General features: G+C 41.8%; 1 protein-coding gene across 1 annotated transcript in view; it reads left to right on the top strand.

Moving 5' to 3' along the window:
- CX3CL1 (C-X3-C motif chemokine ligand 1) overlaps positions 1-20,004 on the top strand; it is a 28,628-nt gene extending 8,624 nt beyond the window's left edge. Inside the window, exons 2-3 of the mRNA XM_026714428.2 lie at positions 14,976-15,096; positions 17,401-20,004. Coding sequence (XP_026570213.2) covers positions 14,976-15,096; positions 17,401-18,595 — 1,316 coding nt within the window. The 3' untranslated portion in view covers positions 18,596-20,004. The remainder of the gene's footprint in view (positions 1-14,975; positions 15,097-17,400) is intronic.
- Positions 20,005-20,834: the final 830 nt, after the last annotated feature.

The raw sequence follows: 20,834 nt of genomic DNA, 5'->3' as shown, positions 1-20,834 counted from the left end.
TGTAATAGCTTTAGTTTTCTAAAAGTATATGTCATTGTATTAACAAAGTCATATTGAGGGGCTACCAAAAGAAGACGGTGGGTCAAGCTATTCTCCAAAGCAGCTGAACGCAGGACAAGAAGCAACGGATGGAAACTAACCAAGGAGAGAAGCAACGTGGAACTAAGGAGGAATTTCCTAACGGTGAGAGCAATTAACTCACCATCAGAAGTTGTGGGTGCTCCATCATCACTGGAGGCTTTTAAGAAGATGCTGGACAGCCACTTGCCTGGAATGCTATAGGGTTTCCTGCTTAAGCAGGGGGTTGGACTAGAAGATCTCCAAGGTCCCTTCCAACTTTGTTATTCTTTGTATTTAAAGTCAAAAAGGGGAAGAAGGTAAAGTGATTGTAGTAATAGTTGTAGTGGTAGCAGCTTCAAAATTAAGTCACAGGCAAAACAGTTCCAAAAAGGTGAATAGCATCTTGTAAGATACCTTCCCTTGCTTCTTTGAAAAAAAAAAAAGGAACAATTTTAATGCAGGCTGATGACAAATGTTGACAATTCTACAGAGGAATGATGGAGTCTATCATCTGCACCTCTATAACTGACTGGTTTGGTTCTACAACCCAACAGGACAGATACAGACTTCAGAGAGTAGTTAGGACTGCAGAATAAACAGTTACTACCAACCTGCCTTCCATTGAGGACCTGTATACTACAGGAGGGCTATGAAAATATTTACAGACCCCTCACATCCCGGACATAAACTGTTTCAACTTCAACTTATTTACTAAGACTGTATTACTATTATTCCTCTACTACCAGATTATAAACACTTCCTAGTGCCCATCTCTTCCCACTTATGACTATAACGGTGTTGCTTATATCTTTACAGTTTATGTTTTGTTCCCTAGTATGATTTGATTGCTTATTTATTTATCCTATGACTATCACTAAATGTTGTATCTTATGATTATTATTTTTTTATTTTAACAACAAGACAACATAAACATACCACAAAAAACATAAAAATATCCTCCTTCTTCATGAATTTACATACAGTGCATCGATTGGTTTACCACTTTTTTTGTGCATCCATTTCCTAGTCACTAATATAATTATATTACATAATAGCTCATATTATCAATCAATAATTGTATAACCTAATATCATCACTAAAAAAAAATCATTTATCTATAATTTTGTTGATTCATATTTTAACGAGATAACTATAGTTTACTTAGTTTATTTTGCAATAAATCATAAGATCATACCAAATCTATCTTGATAATGTTTTATAAAGATAATATCAAGATGATATTGATTCTTGATGAATGTATTTTTTTCCCTTTATGTACACTGAGATCATATGCACCAAAGACAAATTCCTTGTGTGTCCAATCACACTTGGCCAGTGAAGAATTCTATTCTTTATGTCCAAAAGACGTACATTTGTGCATACTAAGATGTGGCTTTGGAAGGCGGGTAATAAGAAAAGTTCAAGATATTAGGCTCTTTCTACCTTCTTTTATATCAACACCTGTTTGATCCATGATAAAAACAGAGCGAATCTTTGATCATGTGGTCATGGCAACATTTTGACTTTTTCAATTCTTTCCCCCAAGTTATATGCAACCACTAGGAAGCTAACAGCACTCAGTGGCATGCAAAAACAGAAATGTTGCATTGCATGACTGCAAAGCAAGTCTAACTCTGCAATTCCAGAGTTGGGTAAGGATTGTTCTGCTCATTCTCCAATGCCTGAAAAAAAATTTCAGGTATTGCTATTGTTGGAAGAATTATCCTTCTGGGTTCAGTTCCAAGTGGGGAAAAAGACATGGAGGCTGTTTGGAAAGATGGTTTAATGGTGGACAAGACCACATGGCTTGGAGCTCCAAAGAAGGAAGGATGATCACATGCTTCAAGGTGAAGGAAGAGGTTAAGAAGAAAGAGGAGGGTTAAAAGTGCCTGGTTTTATACCCTCTGTTGGGATTTGAATTGGAGCTTGTATTCTGATTGGTTGTCAGACTCCCATGGGGCCATGCAGGGGCAACCTTGTAGGCTGTCCTGAGTCCCAGGCTTGGTTGAGCCTTGCTGGATGATGATGTAATGAAAGGGCTTTGGGCAATTCCCATTATAGCTCTAGCTGGAGTAGATCTTTGTTATGTAAAATATTCTGTCCCAGGCCTTAATGTCCCAACCATTAACAAAGGTGGGGTTGAGCTTCTGCTTCTGAGGTGAGTTTCTACTTCTCTTTTTAGGGGAAATATTTTGCCTTTTTATTATTTCCTAGGATATTTCATTTTTCTAGGAGAGGGATGGGTTTTAACTTCCAACACTATCTTGATAAGGTTCCAGATACGAGGCCAAATAGCTTAGAAAATGGCTTTCTCTCAATATAAAGTGATCGTTCCCAAACAAAGGGATTAAATTCTTCTACCTCTTTATTTATATTACTCTGTGCTTTGAAAAGACTGACAATAATCAATTCTGTCTGAGCTAGTATCACACTCTGAGCTTTGAGATACTAAAATGATATCAGTTTTACCGATTAACTTCTTTTGATCCTTGGCCACTTTATCTTAGTAAAAGGCTGTAATTTGATTTATCGGTGTACTATTCTGTTCTTTGAAAAGACTGGTGTTAAAAAATCTATTCTGTCTGATCTTATTGCATTCTGGGCTTTGAACGATTAAAATGATATTGCTTCTACTGATTAACAGCTAAATCCTTTGATTCTTGGCACCTTCCCTGATTAAAAGGCTGTAAAATGGATTTTTCTCTACTGCCCCCGTAGCATTTTTTCCTGTGGTCAGGTTGTAATTATCTCTATTTGTTTGTTACTTCTGTAGTGGACCCCTGCTCTGTTCTCGGTAGTCTGAATTCCTCTCCAAGTTTTAGCATAAGGTGGGGTAAGAAAAAGATGAAAAGATTTTACTTCAGTTCAACATAGTAAAGACAATTGAAATCAGTGTGTGTGTTTTTTAGCTTGGTGACTTTAAGATGGGTGGACTTCAACTCCCAGAATTCCCCATTCAGGTGGCTGGGGAATTCTGGGAGTTGAAGTCCACCCATCTTAAAGTCACCAAGTTTTTTTTTAAAAAAAAAAAACCATTGACCTAAATGAACCCAATAATTTATTTATTTATTTGGGAAAAATATCTTTTACATTAAAATTTATGTTTAGATTCTGTATTTACCCATGTTTCTAGAAGAAAGACACTGGTACGGTTACTGAAATCTAGCTAATTCTTGTGTTGCCCATTTGCACAGACCTTGATGCTAAGGTGAAGTAAGCCAACATAGTGGATGTTGGCATGTTGGTTACCACAAACCTTGGCCTCCCTAGATCAAGGCAGCAATATTTGAATGGTTTCCTCTTTCGTTTGTACCAATTCCAGAAGACAACAGCAGAAACTTCTCCAAAATTTCAGGAATAAAAAAAAGTTTTAGCAGTAAAAAAATAAATATAAAAAAATCCAGATAATTTTTCAAGTGGTGAAACACCCATAACTGCATAGTTAATACAGGTAGTTCTCAACTTATGATCACAATGGAGCCCAAAATTTATGTTGCTAAGTGAGACAATTGTTAAGTTTTGTCCCATTTTACGACTTTTCTTGCCACTGTCGTTAAATGAACCCCTGTAATTGACACGTTTGTAACGTGGTTGTTAAGTGAATCTGGCTTCCCTATCGACTTTGCTTGCCAGAAGGTTGCAAAAGGGGATAACATGACCCCAGGGGACACTGCAACCATTGTAAATATGAACCGGTTGCCAAGTGGGAGAAGTTTGAGCACGTGACCATTTGGGGAGGCTGCAAATCATAGGTGTCATAAGTGTGAAAAACGGCCATTAGTCACTTTTTTCAGTGCTGTTATTAGCTTTGAAATGGTCACTAAATGAACTGTTTCTTGTTAGTTAAGAACAGCCTGTATGTGTTGAGCCCATATAGGACTAGAGGCAGGGAGCATTTACTTTGTAGATTGCCGCCCTTCCTTCCTTCCACTTTTTCCTTCTCTAAAATCATATTTCTAGATAATCCATTGATAGAGTTTCTTGAATCCAGTCTTTTACACTATATGATAGAGGATTGGCCTGATGCCAGACCACTTCGGCAGTTTTGCCTTACACAGGGATAAATTAAACAGAGTAACAGTTGGAAGGGACCTTGTAGGACATCTAGTCCAACCCCCGCCCAAGCAGGAGACCCTACACCATTTCTGACAGATGGCAGTCCAGTCTCTTCTTGAAAGCCTCCAGGGATGAAGCTCCCACAACTTCTGTTCCATGGGTGGACTGTTCTCCCTATCAGAAAATTCCTCCTTATTTCAAGGTTGAATTTCTCCTTGTTCAGTCTCCATCCATTATTCCTTGTCTGGCATTCAGGCGCCTTGGAAAATAGCTTGGCCTCTTCTTCCTCTCTGGGGCAGCCTCTCAAATACTGGAAGACTGCTCTCCTGTCTCCCCTGGTCCTTCTCTTCACAAGACCAGCCATGCCCAGTTCCTGCAACCGTTCTTCATATGTTTTAGGCTCCAGTCCCCTAATTGTCTTGGTTGCTCTTCTCTGTACTTTTTCTAGAGTCTCAACATCTTTTTTATAGTGTGGTAACCAAAATTGGATGCAGTACTCTAGGTGTGGCCTTACTAAGGCTTTATAGAGTGGTATTAGCACCTCCGTTGATCTCGATTGTATCCCTCTGTTAATGCAATTTAAGATTGCATTGGCTTTTGTGGCTGCTGCTGCACACTGCTGGCTCCTATTTAACTGGTTGTCCACTAAGACACCAAGATCCCTCTCACAGTTACTGCTGTTAAGCCTGGTTTCACCCAGTCTATATGTGTCCTTTGGGTTTTTCTTGCCTGAGTGTAAGACTTCACTTTCCTCTACCTTGAATTTCATTTTGTTAGATAGGGTTCAGGTCTGTCAAGAAGATCCATCTGGATCTTGAGCAAATCTGCAAGTCACACTGATTTTAAAGACTCTGAAACAGGGATTGTGTGGGTGACAACCCCTAGGCATATGTGTGCAAGACGGAAAAAGGAAAAGGTGTGATTCACTCCTGGAGACACACAAAAAGTGGGAGTTTTTCCAGTTTGTCCTGAAATAGAGTATCTTTCATCTGAAGATTGCCAAAGTCTGCTAGAATTGCCTGCATAGGAATGAAAACATGACATGATTTTTACCTATAGATGGCTGTAATCCTGACAGCCCCAGGCATGTGCCTTTCAATAATGCTGTTTATTATAGTTTAAGCAGGCGAGATCACGGAGTAGCTGGTGTGGAGAGCTCAGGAGTCACTGCCCTAATTATGTGGATGTGTTTAGACAAACAGCCTCTTGCTTCATCCGTCACACGGCTGCTCCTCCAAGATACACCAGCCCTTCACAAAGGCATTCAGAGCATTAAAATAAAGGCAGGATTGTGCAATTGTGCGGCCTATCCTGGCAGAGCTGGATACATTTGTCACTCCGTTTGCCTCTAGATGGGAAACCCTTTCAGGGCTGTTTGTCTGGAGGGGCATTTAGCAGCGTGGGGGGTATTTGCCCCCCAGGGACAATTTGAAAGAAAAGAATTCAAGAATTTGTCCACACACACGATCAATCCCAAGGTTCCTTCTGGGTTTAGATGGGGGGAAATGCAACAGGCAATTTGCATCTGGCACTTTATAGCTCAGCCAATATCTTTCTCCTGAATTGAACTGAAATTCCTTACTTTGGATTGTCCATTATTTATTCCTCAGGCGAATAAGGCAAAGTCCCCCTTTTAAAGATGCAGTATTGCCAGTCTCTTGAGGAAAACATTGTGTGTCTGTGTGTGTGTGTGAGAGAGAGAGAGAGCGCTGTGGGGGGAGAGAAAGAGAGAGAGAGAGAGAAAGAGAGAAAGAGAAAGAGGAGAGAGTGTGGAACAGAGAGAGACGAAGAGAGAGAGAGGGAGGGAGAGAGAAAGAGAGGAGAGAGAAAAAGAGGAAGAAAGAGAGGAAGAGAAAAAGAGACAGAGAGAAAGAGAGGAAGAAAGGGAGAGTGGAAGAGAGAGAGAGAGGAAGAGAGGGAGGGAGGGAGAGAGAAAGAGAGAGGAGAGAGAAAAAAAAGAGAGAGGAAGAGTGGGGAAGAGAGACAGAGAAAGAGAGAGAGAAAAAGAGAAAGAGAGAGGAAGAGAGAGAGAAAGAGACAAAGAGAAAGAGAGAGAAAGAGAGTGAGAGGGAGAAAGAGTGAGAAAGAGAGCGGGAAAGAGAGAGAGACAGAGAAAGAGAGAGTGGGGAGAGAGAAAGAGAGGGAGAGGGAGAAAGAGAGTGAGAAAGAGAGCGGGAAAGAGAGAGAGACAGAGAAAGAGAGAGTGGGGAGAGAGAAAGAGAGGGAGAGGGAGAAAGAGAGTGAGAAAGAGAGCAGGAAAGAGGGAGAGAAAGAGAGGGAGAGGGAGAAAGAGAGTGAGAAAGAGAGCAGGAAAGAGAGAGAGAAAGAGAGAGGTGGGGGAGAGAGCGCACTTTCTCTCAGGCCCATTCTGTTCTTGGGAGTCATTTAGGAAATCAATTGCACCATCTGATTTTTATCAGAGAATTTGATCTCCTAATTTCTTGGAGCTGTTTCCAAATTTCTAAATGAAAGTCTCATTGCTCATTTCTCTCTGTTTATGTAAGTAGCATCCAGAAGGGAGGCAGTGTCAAAAATGGTTACGGAGGTGGCTCCGTGTGGTTGAAGCCCCTTCCTCAGCTGTTTCTGGTTGCCTACTCTCCCGCCACCCCCCAAGTTCCCATAAAAGCACCAGATTTTACCAGATTTTCCAAAAGACACCATTTATCAGTATTTCTCAATCTTGGCGACACGAAGAAGCGTGAATTTTCTACTCCCAGAATTCCCCAACAGGGAAACATTTCACAGGTATTTAGGTTGTACTTTAGACCTACAGTTCACACATATCTTGGAAATATTAGAGATACAGGAAAAAATTACGGGAAATGAATTCGATCCTCAATCAGTGATTTTCATCCTCAGCAACTTTAAGACATGAGGACTTCAACTCCCAGAATCCCCCAGCTGGCAAAACTCCACTGATTTTTGAATCAAACTTTAGATCCAGAAATGACACATCTGAAGTTGTCTTTGAAACATTAGAGACCTGAAGAAAAATTCTGGGAAACGAACTTGATCCTAAATTAGTCACACAAGAACATCAACTCCCAGAATTCCCCAGCCAGCCTGCTAAGCTAGGGAATTCTGGGAGTTGAAATCCACACATCCTCAAGTGACCGTTGAGAAACATTACTCTGGAGTTTAATATGGACGTCACAAGGTTCCTGGAAAAAAACAAACCTGGTTATCCTTCTGCTCGCCGAATGGAACGGATCTTGCACCGATGCAAAAGAACAACCAGAATGAAGTGAACGTTGGGATTCCTTTAAAAGCTGCAAAGGTGTTCGCCTTCCTTGGTTCTCTGCCACGTGACCCTGGACTTCACCTGTTGGAATGCTGAAGCTGTAGAGTTGTAAAAAAAACCCAGCTGTTACAAAAGAGGCGATAAGCTTCTGGCGACTCCTGTGGAGGGGAAACCAGATGTAGATAAGATGGAGGCGCTCTTGGAATGTTTGCAATTTTAGAGATTTGGGGAAGGCCTCCTGCAGCAAGGGAAACCTCTCCTTGCTACTCAGCTGATCAGATCCAGATGTTGGGGATTGACAGCTGTCCAGAATGAAATACTTAATGGTAGTCCCTTGCTTACAATTGGTTTAGCGACCGTTCAATGCAGTGGTGGGATTCAGGGTTTTTTTGTTTACTACTGGTTCTGTAGGTGTGGCTTGGTGGGCGTGGCAGGGGTAGGTTACTGAAAAATCCCCCTTCCTTCCCCATCCCACCAACCTGCTTTCCAGCTCCTTTCTCCTGTGGAGGGCAACCAAAGGAGACCCAGCCGATCAGCTGGGACTCGATGGGAGGAAGAGAATAGATGGGGTTGGCGGGCCAGTCAGAGGTGGGATTGGCTGGTTCTCTCAACTACTCAAAATTTCCGCTACCGGTTCTCCAGAACTGGTCAGAGCCTGCTGAATACCCACCTCTGGCTCAAAGTCACAGTGGCACTGAAAAAAGTGACTTAGGAGGACCACTTTTCATATTTTTCACACATTCCTCTGGCCATGTGATCAAACTTCAGATGCTTGGCAACTGGTTTCACATTTATGATGGCTGCAGTGTCCCAGGGGGTCCCGTCATCAACTTTTGTGACCTTCCAAGAAAGTCCTTGGGGAAACCAGATTCGCTTAACAATCGGGATAACAATGGCAATGATTCACTTAATAGCTGGGTCAGGCCAAGTCATAAAATGGGGCAAAACTCACTTAACAAATGTCATAAATTTGGGGCTCGATTTTGGTCATAAGTTGAGGACTCCCCATACATCATTGAAGGGGTGGGGCTGTTGGCTGGGAGGTTTTTTAGAAGACTTTTGTTTCAGAGTGTTGAAGAATTTGGGCAGAGATGGGTATTCAGCCGGTTCTGAGCAGTTCTGGAGAACCGGTAGCGGAAATTTTGAGATTGAAAGAACCGGCCAATCCCACCCCTGACTGGCCCCGCCAATCCCATCTCTTCTCTGCCTCCCATTGAGTCCCAGCTGATCGGCTGGGTCTCCTTTGGTTGCCCTGCACAGGAGGTTAGCGGGGTTAGCAGGGTGGGGAGGGAAGGGGGATTTTGCAGTAACCTTCCCCTGCCACGCCCACCAAGCCACTCCCACAGAACTGGCAGTAAAAAAATTTGAATCCCACCACTGAATTTGGGGTGAATGTTTCTCCACCTTTACAGTTTATGGATTTCATCTCCACTGCCCCATTTACAATGAGATCAGCGCCCAACTTTTGATGGCGAGTAAACTCAAAGAGTTCTTGAAATATTGACCTGTTTTCTTGCAGGCAGGTATCCAACTATCAGAACCAACCCGCTACATTTACTCTGTTGTCATTTAAACATAGAAAGAAAAACGTATGTTCTTAGTTGCAGCTTTGACTTCACCTTGCTGTAACCTTTTTTCTTCTAATACCGTTCTCTTTTCATGACTTTCTTTTAGAATCTTAATAGTTTATTTTTATTACAGCCTCTGGTTAGACCAATAAACTCAACTCAGTTACCATAAAGTCTTCTTTGAGATGGAGGCTTCAGCAGATATTAAGGGAGGCGGGGGAGAGCCTGTGTCCCCAAAATGTTGATGTCAACTCATAAAGCATTCCTGGCTTCCTTTCGAGTTGCCATAGGGAGGTGCGGGAAAACCCTGAAGGAGCAGCAAGACAATAAAACAACAACAACCAGAAGTACATTCCACACATACCTCACCAAGGCATCCCCCAGGTTACTGATCCGGTTGGAGGGGTGTGGTCTCTAGAGCCCACGAAAGTCCTCGGTTGGAGAATGTGATTTATGACACACCAGCCATGAATGTAAAGCATCCAGAAAGTATCCATGATATCAATCATTCCGAGACATATTCTCTCCAATTGATTTATTTAGGAACAGATCTGGTACGTCTAAGGCAATTTCCCAAAGTGAAAGTATTTTCTTGCGTTACACAGAATCCACCTTCTCTCCTCCCTTCTCTCCTCCCACTTCTACACTTCATAAATCACGAGAACCAGTTAACTGCAACTGGAATTTCTTAGTACGACTTACAGAATAACCTTGAACTTTTCAACTCCTCCACCCCCCTTTCATTATGTGGCAGCTGAATTTCAAAGCTGACAATGAAAATGCTCTGGTTGGAGAATGTGATTTATGACACACCTGGGGGGAGGGGGGAAATGGGCTGTGTGGGGACTCCTGGGAGGGGACGGTGGGGCGGGATGGGCAGGAGCAGCCAGAGTTGGGATTTGGCGGTTCGCTGGCCATAATATTAGCTATGGGTTTTCCCGAACCCGGGCAAACCTGTAGCAGCCCACCCCGGGGGACCCCTGATGTGAATGTAAGAAGCACTGACTGGTTCAGCAACTGACTGGGATAAATGTGTTGTGGGTGTCCACTCTGAAGCTGGCCTGACTGAGGCCATCTTGGAGGTTTCAGTGTGGCCACAGTGGTGCTGACATTTAGGGAGGGGGGAGAATAGAGATAGCTGAGGCTTTGTAGCCAAAACAGAATAGTTTCCCCTGAGAACCAAGGTCATTTCTACAGGTGGCTGAAGAGAGGAGGAGTGAAGTTGCCAAGCAACTGGACGGCACTTTGATTGGACTATGTGACTATTTGGGAAAGGGGGGAAAAAACGTTTACTTTTAATTAGGTGAAAAGCGTGGGAATCTTTAGAGTCGGTTTTCACCAGTCTGTGCCAATATGATATATCCAATCAACCTGTTCTTTGAGGAACCTGCTTGCCATGGAGTTCTGTTTGCTATGGGTGTATTACTTGGAACTCTGAGGGTGGGTTCAAGCCCACTGTGTTGGTCTTGGAGCAAATATCTCTATTGTTCTTATGTATAAAAGGCCTTGCTTGGATTGGAGACCAGGTTTAGATTTCCTGCAAAAAAAAAAAAAAGGAGAATAATTATCTTTGGAATTTGAGGGTGAGATCTGATTTGATTCGAGTAATATTGTACAGTGTTAAATAGATGGTTGTGATGTATGTACATATAGGTTAATATATGGTAGATGAAATTTAAAAACATAAAGAATATCATTTATTTTTAATATCGCTTATTATTAGCATTGTAAAGGTTTTTAAGTACTATTTCATTTAGAAAAAAGTTGCATTTTATTATTGTCTCTGTACTGGAAAAAGTCAGAGGTCACTTTTGAATATATTTGCTTTTTTGGTTTTCCAGGGTCATTTTTTAACTCGTATTTTATTGTGTTTTTGAAATTGAATAAAGATATTGTATGTCTGGCAGACTGAAACAATCAGCGCTGATGAAAGGTGTATCAGAGAGATAAAGGAGTTATTTCATTGGCTCAAGAGGTCATCAACTTTCTTTGATCAAAGAACGAAGGGCTGGCAAGTGTTGTTGAGTTTTATGAGTTCTTGTGACAGATTAGAAAAGGGAGATAGTAACATCAGAGGCTCTTTCATGCAACTGTCTACTAAAGTTATTTCTTTAAAAAAAAGATAATCTATTCATACATTAAAAATAACAAACAGGGTATAAATACATTAAGAAGATTCTGGAGGTGTTAAATATTATTTTTTTTAATTGGTGTACATTAGTACATTAAAAATAAAAAATTATAAGTAGATAATCAGAACTTTTTAAGATCTAATAAAAGACTAAAATATTAAGGTATAACTTTAAAATGTTTAATAATGAATTATATTAAGTTTTAATAAAATACTAAAGGGAATGTTTAAAATATTAGTTTAAATATAGAGTTGAATGGATTAATGTGTTGACTGTTATGGATTTATTATTGTAGTATTGGTTTCTGAAATAGTAGAATGTACTAAGCAGAATCTGATTGGGATTTAGGTGTTATTTTAAATTTTAATTTAGGGGAATGATAGAAAGGCATCATACTCCGATTAGTGATTCCAGGGAAACTATTCTTTTAAATTGGAAATGAGACAGATGTAAATGGAGAAATGGACAAAAGATATAAAAATATTTTTCTTTAAAGCAAGGTTAAATATATAAAACAGAATTAAGATGAGGCAAAAGTGGAGAGGAGTTATATAATAGATATAGAATGGCAAACAAGATAGGTAATGGTATATAAGAAGAGCATGAATTCAATTGAAGTCCATACAAAAAGAGGTAATCTGGGGCCAAGTTACTTTCTAGAAGAAAGTTTTATGTTTTATGTTTATGTCTTATGTGTGTGTGTTTAATTAAGAATTAAATAATAAAATCTCGGAGGAAGACTAGAAGAGAATAATTATAAACAAGCCAGAGGAAAATATAAATGTGATGATTGAATAGCAGATAAATTAGAAAGGAAATGATTGAATAATGATTAAAAGAGAAACAATGTGGAATTTGGTAAAGGAATTTACGTGTTTATATGGAAATGGATAAATTATAAGTACGTGATATAAAACAATATGTTACCTGCCTTGTAAAGATTTACAATGGAAAGAGGTTTTATGTTTTTAATGTTTAATGATGTTTTGTTTTGTTTGTTTGTTTGTAAAATCAATAAAACTTGTTTAAAAAAAATAAAATAACAAATGGTATATAAAGATAATCGCTAAAAATATTCAAGATAATAAAATGTTCTATCAATACATTGAAAAGAACATATGGCCTGTAAGCAGTTATTTTATTATTTTAAAAATAATAAAAAATTATCTATAAAGATATTACAATAGGAGAACATAAATATGTATACAGTACTAATCTATAAATATATTGAGAATAAAAAACTGTATGTATGTGTGTATATGTATGTATATATATATTATGTACATGAGCATGTGGGTGTATATCTGTGTATATATACACATACACTTACATGCTCTTCTCTGTCTCTGTCTCTGTCTCTTTCTCTCTCTGTCTCTCTCTCTCTCTGTCTCTCTCTGTGTCTTTCTGTATCTCTGTCTGTCTCTGTCTCTGTCTCTCTCTGTGTGTCTCTCTCTGTGTCTTTCTGTATCTCTGTCTGTCTCTGTCTCTCTCTGTGTGTGTGTCTCTCTCTCTCTGTCTCTCTCTGTGTGTCTCTCTCTGTGTCTTTCTGTATCTCTGTCTGTCTCTGTCTCTGTCTCTCTCTGTGTGTCTCTCTCTGTGTCTTTCTGTATCACTCTGTCTCTCTCTGTCTCTGTCTCTCTGTGTGTGTGTGTCTCTCTCTCTCTGTCTCTCTCTGTGTGTCTCTCTCTGTGTCTTTCTGTATCTCTGTCTGTCTCTGTCTCTCTCTGTGTGTCTCTCTCTGTGTCTTTCTGTATCTCTGTCTGTCTCTGTCTCTGTCTCTCTCTGTGTGTCTCTCTCTGTGTCTTTCTGTATCCTCTGTCTCTCTCTGTCTCTGTCTCTCTGTGTGTGTGTGTCTCTCTCTCTGTCTCTCTCTGTGTGTCTCTCTCTGTGTCTTTCTGTATCTCTGTCTGTCTCTGTCTCTGTCTCTCTCTGTGTGTCTCTCTCTGTGTCTTTCTGTATCTCTGTCTGTCTCTGTCTCTGTCTCTCTCTGTGTGTCTCTCTCTGTGTCTTTCTGTATCACTCTGTCTCTCTCTGTCTCTGTCTCTCTGTGTGTGTGTGTCTCTCTCTCTCTGTCTCTCTCTGTGTGTCTCTCTCTGTGTCTTTCTGTATCTCTGTCTGTCTCTGTCTCTGTCTCTCTCAGTGTGTCTCTCTCTGTCTTTCTGTATCTCTGTCTCTCTCTGTCTCTGTCTCTCTGTGTGTCTCTCTCTGTGTCTTTCTGTATCACTCTGTCTCTCTCTGTCTCTCTCTGTCTCTCTCTCTCTCTCTCTGTGTGTGTGTGTGTGTCTGTCTTTCTGTATCTCTCTCTCTGTGTGTGTGTGTATCTCTGTGTGCTTTCTGTATCTCTCTGTCTCTCTGTCTCTGTCTGTCTGTCTGTCTGTGTGTGTGTGTGTGTGTGTGTGTGTGTCTGTGTCTTTCTGTGACTCTCTCTCTCTGTGTTCTCTCTCTCTGTCTCTCTCTTTCTCTGTGTCTCTCTCTATGTCTCTCTGTCTCTGTCTGTCTCTGTATCTCTGCATTTCTCTCTCTGTCTCTGCCTCTCTCTCTACACACACACACACACACACACACACATGCACGATTCCATAATTATATAAAGTTGTACTGTGTGTAAATTTATTTTTAAAAGTGTTTTATAAATTTGCTAAAAATTAACAAAGATGGAAGCAGAAGGAGAGGCAGTTTCTTCTCCCCCGGGGATTCTTACTTTATTGCAGCCAACTTAACTGTGGCCTTTTTTGCAGGGCTGTCATCTGATTAAAAGCTAATGATTGCATCCCTGCTGCAGGAAAATATTTTTTTTGAGTTTTGTGTCCCAAGCAAACGGAAACCCTGAAAGCAGAAAACTCTGCTTCTGAGACAGAGTCCAGTGGATGCTGTCGGTGAATTGCAGAGGCATCTCAGATTGAGTGGGATGTTTTGGGGTTGTGGGAAATCCAGAGTTCTCACTCTGTTGGATGAAACGGCAGTTAAAACACTAAGAGGCAATTGTTGTGGTTTGCCGGCAGCAGGTGCGGACGGCTGAGGTCTCAGAGAGTGAGGACTCAGGTGAGGGGCCTGTGTGTGATGCAGGGATGGGGCCAGGACCATCAGGGAGTGGAGCGCTGCCTTCGGAGAGTGTGGAGACTGGCAGCAGCGATGAGGAGGTTCCCGAGGAGCCTGTGCCAAGTGCACATGCGCACAGGATTGCTCGTAGAAAAGAGCAACTACAACAGCATGGGTGACTCGGGAGTAAGGCTGCAAGGTAATGGCCCCTCCCTTAAGACAGAAAAGCCAACTGAGAAATTGGAGTTCTTTGCAGGAAGCAAAGAAGTTTTTGCACTCAAGCCTTGTGGACGTTTGGAGTATCTGAGTTGGTGTTTGGAGACTCTTCCTGTTTGAAACATTTCTTAGTAACTTTATCTGGTGTTCTTGGCAGCCTTGCACAACCTTGGCAAGGTTCGTTCTTATCAGAGACAATTAGTTTGAAACAGCCTTTTAACCAGGAAGGAACAGAATTTGCAAATAATTATTAAAAAGTTTTGCTGTTACCTCTGTTTCTTCTTTGTTTCTTTGGAACAAGGTTTGGGTCAGAACAGCAATTTGGTTTATATTTCTGCCTAGAGCAGTGCTTGTCAACTTCGGCAAATTTAAGACAGGCGGACTTCAACTCCCAGAACGCAACACTAATATTGGCAGTGTTCAATTCCCAGAATGCAACTTCAAAAGGGGATGGACTTCAACTCCCAGAATTCCCTAACAACTTAAATTTGCCAAGGTTGAGAAAAACTGGGCTAGCACATGTAACCAGTGAAGTTTGTTGGTGTTAATCCAGATTTAAGATTTGTAGTGTTATATGAACTTAACCAAATGTGAGATTTTATTCTTGCAAAAATGGAATCAGTGGTGATTTTAATTCCTTCTTGGATTGTTTCCTTGCTCCAGGAGAACCTGATACCACCAAAGTCTGTGAAAGGGAATGCCCCAACTATTTAAAGAACAAACTTCCTTCGAGTGTACTAGAGGGCTACACAATTAGCATCTGCAGAGCCAAGACGTCAATCATGTAAGTGCCTTTTTGTCACAATATTTTTCTCTTTCCAGTTCAAAGACTCAGACATGAATTCTATGCTGATTTTTTAGAGTCTTTGCACAGAGCTCAAGAAGGATATTTAGCAATAGCACTTAGACTTATATACCGCTTCACAGTGCTTTTACAGCCCTCTCTAAGCGGTTTAAAGAGTCATCCTCTTGCCCCCAACAATCTGGGTCCTCATTTTACCCACCTCGGAAGGATGGAAGGCTGAGTCAACCTTCAGCTGTTCAGGATCGAACTGCTGGCAGTCAGCAGAGTCAGTTTGCAATACTGCTTTCTATCCACTGTGCACCATTAATGGATGGATGAAAGGAAGGAAGGAAGGAAGGAAGGAAGGAAGGAAGGAAGGAAGGAAGGAAGGAAGGAAGGAAGGAAGGAAGGAAGGAAGGGCAATAGTAATACCACTTAGACTTATGGTCACTTCTTAATACTTTATGGTCCTCTCTAAGCGATTTACAGAGTCAGCCTCTTGCCCCCAACAATCTGGGTCCTCATTTTACCCACCTCAGAAGGATGGAAGGCTGAGTCAACCTTGAGCCTGGTGAGATTCGAACTGCTGACAACGAACTGCATTTTAACCACCGTGCATCATGGATGGATGGATGGGCTATACCACTTAGACTTATATACTGCTTTGCAACGTTTTAACAGCCCTCTCTAAGCAATTTACAGAGTCAGCCTCTTGCCCCCAACAATCTGGGTCCTCATTTCTCTCACCTCGGAAGGATGGAAGGCTGAGTCAACCTTGAGCCAGTCAGGATCGAACTCCTGGCAGTGAGCTGAAATTAGCCTGCAATGCTGCATTCTAACCACTGCACCACCACAGCTCTTGTTTACTCAAGAGCTGGACTTAGCTCCACTCCAAGGCTGCCTGGACAAACTAAGAATCAAGGCCCAGGGATGCTAAAACATATCTAGGGGTAAAAAAAAAAATCAAGATGGCAGCCCTGCTCATGCCATTGAATTCCTGCCCATTTTTGTGTGTGCTGTGCATGCAATGCAAACTTGAAAACAGGCATGTGAGCTTGGTGGCCGTTTTGACTCTTTGACCATCTCCTGTGCTTGCCTGCAAGTAGAGCCTCTCTGGGTCCCACCTGGGTGACCTGCTGACCACCGAGGCTCAGTGATGAATTGCCAGTGTAGGTCAACACCCTTTTCTGCCTGGAATCTTGTCCCACAGAATCTCCAAAGCAGAAAACGTCATTTTACAGGTTGTCCTAAACTTACGTCCATTCATTTAACAACCATTCAAAGTTGTGACAGGGCTGAAAAAGTAACTTGTGCCTGATCCTCACAATTACTAGCAGTAATTAATAGCAGTCACTGAGAGAGGGAGCTTGGAGTCTTAGTGGACAACCAGCTAAACATGAGCCAATGGTATGTGGCGGCAGCCAAAAAAGCCAATACAATCCTTAGCTGCATTAAAAGAGGGATACAATCAAGATCAAGTGAAGTACTAATACCACTCTATAAAGCCGTAGTAAGACCACACCTAGAGTACCACATCCAGTTTTGGTTAGCACACCATAAAAAAGATGTTAAGACTCTAGAAAGAGTGCAGAGAAGAGCAACCAGGATGATGAGGGAACTGGAGGCTAAAACATAGGATGAACAGTTGCAGGAACTGGGCCTGGCTAGTCTAGGGACCAGGGGAGACATGATAGCGGTCTTCCAATATTTGAGGGGCTGCCCCAGAGAGGAAGAAGGGGTCAAGCTATTTTTCAAGGCACCTGAGAACCAGACAAGGAGTAATGGATGGAAACTGAACAAGGAGAGATTCAACCTGGAAATAAGGAGAAATTTTCTGACAGTGAGAACAATCAACCCATGGAACAGAAGTTGCCTTCGGAAGTTGTGGGAGCTTCATAACTGGAGGCTTTCAAGAAGAGACTGGACTGCCATCTGTCAGAACTGGTGTAGGGTCTCCTACTAGGGCTGGGGGGGTTGGACTAGATGACCTACAAGGTCCCTTCCAATTCTGTTAATCTGTTAAAATTTGTTACGATTATCCTAGCCTCCCCCTAGTCACAGAATTACTATTTGTGAGCTTTATTTGAGCATTTAATGCTTTTGGAATCCAGAAATTGTATTTTATGATTCTTGAATCAGGCAATTGTGATAGGAATATCTTTGCCCAATACTTCAAAATTAAAGGCATTCTAACTGAAACTCAAGTGGGATTTAAAAATGCTAAAATGTCCTGGAATGTCTAAAATATTGATTCTGTCTATTTTTACTTAGGTGTCTTTTTTTTTTCTCCCTTCCTTTCTCTAGACTGGAAACAAAGAAAAATAAAATTTTTTGTGCCAACCCAGACCATGACTGGGTAAAGAAAGCTATGCAGGACATAGATGCAAGGACTATATACGCCACCACGGAAAACCTCCCTGCAGTTAACAGACATTCAGGAGAAGCTGAAATGGAGGTTGGTGACAACGCTCAGCCCACAAACAAAGTGAGCACAACAACCGCCCACAAGACAGCAACATCCCCTGTGAGAACCACAGCAGATCCCCAACCTTTTGTGGAAAGAGGGCTGGCTGGCTTGGAGGCCACCCCGTCTTCTCCATCGTTGACTCCTCCTCAACCAGAAACCATTGCTGATAAATCCACCCTTCCACCTGACCCGATTGCACATCACGAGGCAGGGTCAGAAAACTTTGAGGAGCACAAAAGATTGGGGGAACATTTCACGCCAACCAAGAAAGGCCTGGAGGACTTCTCTAGAACAACCCAGCGGTTGGTGTCCCCGCCTGCGCCTTTTCCAGGAACTGACCAAACAAGGACCCAGAGTCCTACGTCTGTTTCAGAAACTCTTGTGAGTCCTTCAGCCCGTCCTTCCATGAACTCTTCTGCCAGCAAGCTTCTCCTGGAATTTGTCACAAAAGATAAGACGTTGATTACGATACCCACCAAGCTCTCCACCTCTCCCGAGCTATTTTTAAGCAGCTTCAACACAGACCATAAACCACCGTCCGTTGAGGGTGCCACAACTCAACTTCCTATCAACTCTAGTCGCCCTTCAAGCACACAGTTTGGTTCTGATAGAACCGGCCTCGATTCTGTCCAGTTTCAAGGTGTGATTGATGCAGAAGGTGAAGGAGGCACCACGCAAACACCTCTATCTATTGGAACTGGTCCTTCAAGTAGAACTTCCTCCAAACCTTCATTCACTCTCCCAGTTCCAGGTTATCACCAAGAAATGTTTAATGGGAGTGCTCCGATATCCAACCCAAACACCTCACCAACAACTTTAGATTTCTATCCCCATCCCCAACCTATGGTACAAAACTACATCATCCCCGTACTTTCTATTGGGGGTGTCCTCTGTGTCTTCTTGGCAGTTGGTGTCTTAGTCTACCTTAAGCGCAACATATGTACCGAACGGTCATCTAAGAGGCAGGTTCAAGGACTGATGTATTACCCCTGTGACTCTCAGGCTGAGACCTATCCCCTGGAAATGGTTTGACCTTTCCATCTTTTTCCATCTTATTGTACAAGAGGGATGGACTGGGCTAGTAGCACAACTGATGGGAGTCCTGTCCGTTCTCCCTCTTCTTCTCTGCCAAAGTCAACATGGTTTGCAGCTGTTGGTCAGAGGATGCACTAAAGCATAACAACATATTGGTCCTATGAGGTGTTTTAGCATTATGAGATATATTTTAGCTATGGAGCAAGGACAGAGTCTTCAACGTGGGAAGCAGGCCTCCATATACCAAAGCAAGAACATTCATTGGAAGAAAAGAGAACTATCTATCCCTTCCTAGGCTGAATCTGGCTAGGTCCCAATAGGTTGTCGGTACGGTTTGATTGTAACTGATGCTTGAGTTGAGCCATAAAGGATGAGCAGGGCTGGCCCAGAATATCTACCTGTTTGAGATGAAAGAGGTGCCTATTACCCTCCTCTACTCTTCTAGGTTTACTATGGAGGTTGACCCAACGGGTGGTTGCATTTTCTTCCACTGCTGGTGAAAAAAAAAGCACAAATCCAGAGGTTGTGCCCTGCAGGATTCCCCCAGACCAGGAGTGGGATCCTACAGGTTCGCACCTATTCGCTAGGACCGGTTGTTAATATTCTAAGCAGTTCAGTGAACCGGTTGTTAGAAGAAATTACTGGCCTAATCCTGTAAGGAAGGCAGGAAGGAAACATTCTGGTGTTGCTTATAGAAACTGCCTCTCCGTTAACCCTCATTCCATTCTTGGCAGGACGAGACTTCCTGTCTCAGGAACATCTCTGGAGTTTTTTTCCCCTCCTTTGCTGGTACTTTGCTTGTGTGGAGTGACCATTCAAAGTTACAATGGCACTGAAAAAAGTAACTTATGACCGTTTTTCACGCTTACAACTATTGCAGCATCCCCACAGTCATGAGAGGCCAGGTGAGCTGATGCATGCCTCGATGTGAGTGATATTGAGTTGGCCACGCCCAGCCAGTCACATGACCACCAAGCCACACCCACCAATTTAGCCACGCCCACAGAACCGGTTGTTAAAAAAATTGAATCCCAGCCCTGCCCCAGACCCCAACATCTGTCTTTCTTAGTCCTCTTGGTAAGTGCTGAGTCTTGGGTTGGTCTTTAGTTGTCCAGCAAGAGTCTTTCAGATCATGAAAACATCAATTGATAGTAAATCCTGTGGGTGTTCGGAGAAAGGCACCCCTGACGTCTTCTGCTTAGAAATGATCGTGTCAGGGAAGTGAAAGTTGTTACATCAAAATTGCCATTAGGAAAAAAAAAAGAGTGACACAAAAAGCTATTTCACTTTTCTCAAAATGCACTTTTGATATTTTAAACCCTGCGGGTTTGGGAAATCTGCTATAAATCAGATTTGTTTTATATTATCTTTTTCAAACAATGAAATAAATAAAACAATGAAATAAATCAGGGCTGTTTTACATTCTCTTCCAAACTAATAAAATAAACCAGAACCAGTTTTTTAGATGATCTTTGAAGATAATAAAAGAGGCAATCAGATTTAACGCAGGCAGCATGTTGTCTTTCATCCATGCAAGTTAGAAACGACAAAGAGATTTGGAGACTCTAAAAATGAGAGAACTGAATAGCTATAAGCACAAAGACCAGTTGTAAGCTATTTTTTTAAACACCCTCATAACACTGAACAGTCACTAAGTGAATGATCATCAGTCAAGGACTACTATAAGTAAGTCGGTAGTCCCTGACTTAGAACATTTCATTTAATGACCATTCAAAGTTACGACAACTCTGAAAAAAATGGGATGCCTGTTTTTCACACTTACAACTGTTGCTGCATCCTGATGGTCGCAAAATCAAATATTCAGATGCTTGGCAACTGACTCGTACTTATGATGGTTGCCAAGGGGTCACATGATCCCCTTTTGTGACCTTCTGAAGGTTGTAAAATGGGGCAAAACTCACTTAACAACTGTCTCGCTTATCAACAGAGAATTTCGTTGCTCAGTGGTTCCCTTTCAACTGCAGTTTGTATAAAGGCTGAAGACAATAACTTTTTTATAGTACCAAACTCGAGGGCTCACAGGGAGAGGCAGGGAAACAGCAGGGATGCAAACCTCTATTTGCTTAATGGTTCCTCTTCTCTCTTCTAAGCCATAATTCAAATTTCTTGTTACTGATTTAAGAGAAAATCAGAATAAATATCTTTTCACTTTCTTGTCCCAGGTAATCTTATATTCCCCAAATTCCTGGGAAAAGTAGCTCAACACTACAAAGGC

The sequence above is a fragment of the Pseudonaja textilis genome, chromosome 11, assembly GCF_049901715.1.
Source record: "Pseudonaja textilis isolate UNSWEBS1 chromosome 11, rPseTex1.2, whole genome shotgun sequence".
NCBI classification, from domain to species: domain Eukaryota; kingdom Metazoa; phylum Chordata; class Lepidosauria; order Squamata; family Elapidae; genus Pseudonaja; species Pseudonaja textilis.
This window is presented reverse-complemented; position numbering and strand designations above follow the sequence as displayed.